This window comes from Lontra canadensis, unplaced genomic scaffold (genome assembly GCF_010015895.1).
Source record: "Lontra canadensis isolate GAN:19392208 unplaced genomic scaffold, GSC_riverotter_1.0 scaffold45, whole genome shotgun sequence".
Lineage (NCBI taxonomy): Eukaryota > Metazoa > Chordata > Mammalia > Carnivora > Mustelidae > Lontra > Lontra canadensis.
This window is the reverse complement of record NW_022631039.1, coordinates 7830093-7836644: the sequence shown is the minus strand read 5'-3', so window position 1 is coordinate 7836644 and position 6552 is coordinate 7830093. Positions and strand designations below refer to the sequence as shown.

The window sequence follows — 6552 nt, the reverse complement described above, 5'->3', positions numbered from 1 at the left end:
GAAGAGAATTGGGGGGCAATAGGGTATACAGACTTCTGCAAACTTCTTGACCAGGAACCCCCTTAACAGCTGAAAAGGCACCTGTGCTTCTGGGTAGACCTGTAGGAAACCGCAAGGCCAGTGAGCCATCCAGTTCGCTAGGAGAGCACCAATGTACGGAGGAGTAGGGACCCCACACAGAAGGGTGGGCTAGGGCTCGGCAGTGTGTGGGGCCTTAGTGGTCTTGGGCTTTATCCCTCCGAGGCGCTAGGGAGCTGCTAAGGCAGCACAACGCTTGGCGCTCCAAGGGGCAGGGTGGAGAGAATTAGCCAGATGAGAAACTCCACCAGGGGAATCCTGGGATGACGGTCTGACCCAGCAAAGGCAGCAAAGGGAGCCAAGTAAGCGGATGTGAAAACCACTGAGGAGGGGGAATCCACGGGATCTGGGGAGGTGGCAGAGGGGAAGTGAAGGGAGAGCCCGAGGTGATTGACATTGTCAAGCTGTGTGACTTGTGTCGACTGTGCTGGTCACAGGAGTTCCAGGAACTGGCTGGGGGGAGTGATGAAGTTGAATTTGCCAGCCTGGGGAAGATGCACGGGGGTGCGTGTACTTCTGAGGCTGCAGAGAGGGCCCGGTTAGGATGCACATGTCGGGACGGGGTGGGGGGCTCTACATCGCAGGGGACCGGCAGTGCAGGGGAATAAATAGGATGAAAGAGAAAGTTAAAGGGGTGAGATCAGAACCCAGGGCACCCCAGCGACTGGTGGTCTGGTCCACGCTGCCGAGGACAGGTACCGGCCTAGGGCCCTTGTCCCCCTCCTTCCATTGGACGCCAGGCTTCTCTCTTGTGGCCTTATTTTCCTGTCTCTCACCAGCCCTGTTCCAAGCCAGCCCATGACCCACTGCCGTGTCTGAGTTGGACACCATCAAGTCACACACACACACTACCGAGATGCAAGCCTCTGGGAAGAGCCCTTGAGAGCCTTTTCTGGAAATCGTTGAAACTTTCCCCAGAAAAATCTGCCTGCAGGAGACCTGGTTGATTTGACAATTTCAAAGGGCTGTTGATCTGTGAGATCCACTCAGGCACAGCTAAAGGAACTCTGCTCAGGTCAGCTGTCTCCTTGAGAAAGGTCGAGAGTCAAGAGCAACTTAGCTCTGGCTGGGCAGGGGAATCCCTCCGCCCCTTTCAGTTTCCTAGAGGTGGGTCTTCCCCTATCCACGCCTTGATGACTCTTGTAATTATGAGTGTCACACTCGTGAAATTATTTGCAACCCCTCCTCTCCTTTTCGGATGAGACAGTCCAAAGGTGATAAAGAGGGACAAGTGTCCCTTGGGTCCAAGACCTGAGATGGCTCTGGGGGCCACCCCAGCCACCGGTCACTTGGCCAGCCACTTCATGACACCCCCTATCCCTGAACAGTTCACAGTACAAATTTATTCATGCATGTATTTATACACAATACAAACGGTAGGGGACGCCTCCACCCCCTTAACCAACCAGCGCCCAGACCCAGAAGGTCCTGCCCCGAAGTCCGAGGTGAGTTCTAAGGAGGCAGGTTCCTGGCCGGAGGAAGGAGGCGTGGCCGGAGGCTCGGTCAGAGCTGGGCGTGGCTTCTGGCCTTGGGGTGGAGTCCGGGCACCGCCTGCCGCCCGAGGTCAGGGGGCCTTTCTCCGCTGGGGCATTGGGAGGGGAATGGGGTCCATTGGCGTCCTACACGTAGGCGTTCTTCCCGTATTTGCCAAAGGTGCTGTCCCCTTCGTCCGAGGCCGCGGAGCACAGGCCGTCAGTGAGGACAGGGGACCGCACTGCGGAGGCCTTGTAGGGGAGCCTGGTTCGGAGGGGCCTAGGTCAGTGGAGGAGCACCCCTCCCATCCCTCCTGCCCCGCCGACGCACGCACCGCCCTTACCTGGGGGCCGGGTCCGCATCAGGAGCGCTGCAGCAGCCGGAGCCGAGGCAGAAGCCCCCCAGGATGGCGAGCAGGGAGGCGCTCCAGCCCAGGTAGAGGGCGGGGCCCAGCTCGTACCTGGGGACAGGAGAGGTGCGGGGCAGCGCTATCTCTGGCCGGCTGAGTCCCACCCACAGCCCCCCAGGGTGGGGCTCCCACACTCACTTGGTCCCAGGATACAAGGGGTCAAAGAATTCCTGGGTGATGTTGAAGGCATACCAGGAGATGGCCACCATCCCACAGAGACCTGGGGAGGGAGAAGAGGGCCACGCTCGAGCCCCAGACCTGGCAAAAGGGGTGGGGGTGGCAAGTTTCACTCCCTCCCTAGCTCCTGACCTTTCCAGTCTCCTAGTTTCCCCGAGCACAGCCCCTCTTTCATGTCTAGTCTCCCACACTCTGTCCTTGGCCCCTTCTTTACCCCACCCCGCCCCACATCTTGATCACCTAGTCGCCTCACTTGGAATCTGCCGACAAATCCGACCCATCCTGGGAAATCCAGCTGCCCCAGCAGTGGTCCCGCACAGCTGCCCTGAAGCCCCTTCCTCCTGCCTTCCGAAGCCCCCAGAGCCTGTGACACGCCTTTACCACTAGTGCAAGCGAAGGCCCGCGGCCAGTGAGACCCAGGACTACAGGACCAGCCTCACCCCTCTCTGGGGGCTCCTCCAGTTGGTCCCCAGAGTTTTCTGAGCCTGTTTCCGCAGCTGGAGAAGAGGGCGAGACGCGCCCTACTTCACAGGTGCGTGCGAGGGGACGCGCGCAGGCGCTCTGCAGCCCGAAAAGAGCTGGCCCGTCGCACCGTGCGTTGTTACGGCGCTCGGCGAATCTGCACGTATGCCCGGACTCTGGTCTTCCCCGCCGGGCTGTAAGGTCACTCACCTTGGGGTCTCGCTCATCCCTCACTCATGCCTGGCTCCTAGTGGGGCCTCAAGAAACACTGCTGATGGACTGATTTGTAGCTGAGGGACTGGGAGAGCAGGAGTGAGGCTGGGTGGGCAGGGGGAGAGCGTAGAGCTGAGCAGGGAGGGCAGGTGTCAGTGCGATGGGAAAGGTGAGACACCCACAGGGAGTGGTGAGCCAGAGAGGACAGGGAACCCCGGGTGCACTGCCACCACAACCCCCCACCGCAACGCAGGGCACACCCGCCACCTTCCCCCAATTACCAGCCAGTATGTGCAGGGCCCCTGCAGTGGCCGCCAGCTTGGCCTTCCTGGAGAGCTCCATACTCCCAATGTTTATGCAGCGCAGCCCCACTATGCCTAGGAAGAGGCCCAGGAAGCCCAGGAAGATGGCGGTGATCATGAGCGCCCGGCAGGCCTGGATGTACCCTGGGGAGGTGGGGCGCAGCCATGGGTCCCTCAGCTGGCCCCTTCCCCCTCCACGACCGAGCCAGCCCCTGCTCGGGTCTCAGCCCATAAGGGCCCTCAAGTCCTCCCCTTCCCCGTCAGGCCCTATTCAGCCGAAGGGGTCCCACGGTCTCCTTCCCTGGAGCTTACTCGGCCCCCAGGAGTCCCAGCCTCTGCCCCCCCACCCCTGACAGGCTTGCTCCTTGACGCTGCGGACACGTTGGCCTCTGTTCTGGGGGTGGGGGGGCGTTCTGTGCCCTTCGGATGTCCAGCAGCGTCCCTAGCCTTGAGTCACTAGATGTCACCACCAGTCTGTCCCAAGAGGGATGATCAACAGGTCTAGACGCTATCGAATGATCCCCGAGGGACAAAATCACCCCAACTGAGAACCTCTGGCCTGTCAGGTCCCCACCATGCCCTGTTGGGAGTCACGGAAATTGAACTGAATATTCCCTCTTCCCTGTGGCTGCTTCTCTCTAGGTCCCACCGGGTGCCTGGCACAGCCCGAGTCAGCCCCAACTGAGCGTCCTCCTGAAGCGACCGGGAGGGGGCAGCAGTGGCCTGTGGGTCACTGGACAAGGACCGTTTCTCATCTGGAAAGTGGGATACCTGGGCGCAGGACCCATCCCAGCCCATCTAGCTCAGGTATGTTGGGTGCCTCGGTTTCCCCTTCTTCAAAGCAGAAGGAAATGGCCACTTTCCTTCCTGGTCCCCTTCCCCCTACTCTGTTTTTGATAGTTGCCAAGCACTCCAAGGACCTTGCTCCCCTTTCCCGGGTGGGGCAGTGCCATTGGTGCTGAAGGAAGAGCTGGGCCTCTGCCAGGAGCATGCGGAGTGGCCCGGGGTTGGCGGGCAGGGAGGAGGACCAAAGTTCTCACTCCCAGCTACTCCCTCTGGAGTTCCCACCCTCTCCCCTACCCCGTATCCTCTATGCACCCATTCATCCACATCTCTACCTGGGACTGAACCGGCCCAGGCTTCCCAGGTGGCCCTGGTGGACAAGGGGGAGATTACTCATGGGTCCCGAGGGAGCGCGGGCTGGATGTGATTAAATGATAGTCAGGAACCCCCTGGGGACCAGAATGGCCTCAGAGGGACTCACCGGCCTGGGTTCCAGCCCCCTTACCACCTGTGGGACTCTGGGCAGGTTCACACTTGTCCTTGGGGCTTCCCAGCTTTGGTACAATGAGGCCACTAAGAGGCTGCAGAGCCAGGCGACCCGCGATGCCAGGCAGTGCTCCCCTGCCCTTCCCCGCCGGCATGCTCGTGCCCCTCCGTCAGCAGATCCAAGTGGGGCCCTTCTTGGGTGGACGAGCTCGCCAAGGCCCCTCCCCAAGCCACAGGTATGGTTGGGGTGGGTGCGGTGGCAATGGCCGTGGCTGCTGAGCAGGCTGTCCCCAGCATCCCTTCAGGCCCCCAAGCACTCTGAGCTTCTGGCCCAGAGGACACTCAGCTTTTAGACGGAGCTTGGGGCGGGCGGGGGGGGGGGGCACTTGCCTTGCACACAGAAAGCCCTGGAGAGAGCGAAGGCGGCATGAGGCCCCCGCTGCTGTCTCAGAAGATTCTGGGAATAGTGGGGACACAGAGACCCGCCCAGATACCCTAACTTCTCAGAGCATCTCTGGCATTCCTGGGGGATTTTGAGGAGCCATGTTCCACACCCAGCGCTGGCTTTGGTTCCATCCACTACCCCGCACCCGCGGCAGGGGACCCGAAAGAGCGAGACGGCTCCAAGGAGGGCGTGGGAGCGGCAGCGAATAGGGTACTTGGTCCTCCACTCTTGGTCTCTGGCTTGGGGCCGACTGACTGGAGACTCCCCTGGGGCGGGGTGGGGGAGCTACTCATAGGGTGAGCAGGAAGCAGGAAGGAGCGACAGCCACCAGGGAGAACCTTCTGGGCCAAAAGAGCGGTAGACTCCAAGCCACCAAGAACTTCAAAAAACACACTGCCCGGGATCGCGGAGCACACACATGCACGCACACCCCCCAACCTGCTTCCAGCGGACACTTGGAAGGGGCAGGAGGCTCCCTTTCAAAGGGCCCTTTAGAACTCGCCACGGCAGTGGGACTCGTGCCCCAGCGGGAGCCTGAAGGTCTTATGGGTCTCGACCCCAAGAACCCAAGATGGGGCATCCTCTTCACCCCGCAGATCCCAGCCCTCCCACACCAGAGCTAAGAGGCAGAAACTGGCTGTGTGCGTACACACGCTGACGTATCCCGCTAACACTCGGTGTGCTTTATCCCGGCCCAGGAGCATCTGTGAGCCGGCGCTATGATGACGAGGGTCCTACAGGCGGGACCAATGAAGCTCACGTTCTGACCTGCCCGGGGCGCAGAGGCGGTAAACTGAGCCCGGCAGGCGGATCCTGCTGCGCCTGTAACCACTAGGAGTGTCCCATCAGGGCAGGGGGACATGTGGGACAAAGTCTCTCCCGCACTTCCAGACAGTGCACTGCCCCCCCACAACCCGCTGAGCCCGATCCAGACCCCCTTAACGGTCTGGTGCCCGAGGCCCGACCACGGGCAGCGCCCACCTCTCCGGGGGCCTCTCCCTCCTCCAGCCTCCCACCACCCTCTGCCCCCTGGAGCTGTCCCCACCGCATACCAGAGAGGGCCAGCAAGGACGGAAACTCCCGGCAGTTGTAGACTCCCATGGAGTCGGTGGCACAGCTGAACCAGAGGTTCTCGAAGATGGTGTTGGTGGTGATGACGTTCCCGTGCACGGTGGACACGCGCCAGGAGCTGTGTGACAGGGTCACCCCCAGCATCAGCAGCCCCAGGGCTCCCATGAAGAAGCCGAAGGTCTCCACGGCCAGTGACATGGTGGGACGCAGGGCCCCGAGGGGCGCCCGGGGGCCCCAGAGAAGGGGAGGGGCTGAGCCCCGCGAGACCTTGAGGGGCTTCGGCTAAGGTGGGGTGCTAAGGCAGGCTGGGGCGAGAGAAAGGGAGGTCGGCTGCAGTCTGGGCCTCGGGTCTGTCTCCCGGTTTCCGTCCCCGGCCCTCTCTCCGGGTCTCTGCTTCCTGGAAGGTCTGGGCAGAGGAATGAGCCTCCAGCACCAGGCTGTTGACGAAGAGATGGAGGGAATAAAAGAAACGGGCCAAAAGTCCACCCCCTCCCCCAAGCTCCGGGCTCCCCGCCCCAGGAGGGGGGCGGAGAGGACTTATGGGAGTGACGGAACAAACGGATACAGTCAAGGAGGGGCCCCCACAGGAGGCGGTGGGAGCCGAGGGGAAGCGTCTCTGACTCAGCCTTCATCGGGGGGCCAGAGAATGGACG

At 61.7% G+C, this 6552-nt stretch overlaps 1 protein-coding gene across 1 annotated transcript; it reads right to left on the bottom strand.

Annotated features, from left to right (window-relative positions):
* Positions 1-1565: 1565 nt before the first annotated feature.
* CLDN15 (claudin 15) lies at positions 1566-6285 on the bottom strand. The gene is made up of 5 exons (XM_032872512.1): positions 5881-6285; positions 3094-3258; positions 2099-2180; positions 1895-2011; positions 1566-1815 (listed from the first exon to the last, which is right to left on the bottom strand). The coding sequence occupies exons 1-5, from the start codon at positions 6095-6097 to the stop codon at positions 1698-1700; spliced, it is 699 nt and encodes a 232-aa protein (XP_032728403.1). The 5' UTR covers positions 6098-6285; the 3' UTR covers positions 1566-1697.
* Between the last annotated feature and the right edge of the window lie 267 nt (positions 6286-6552).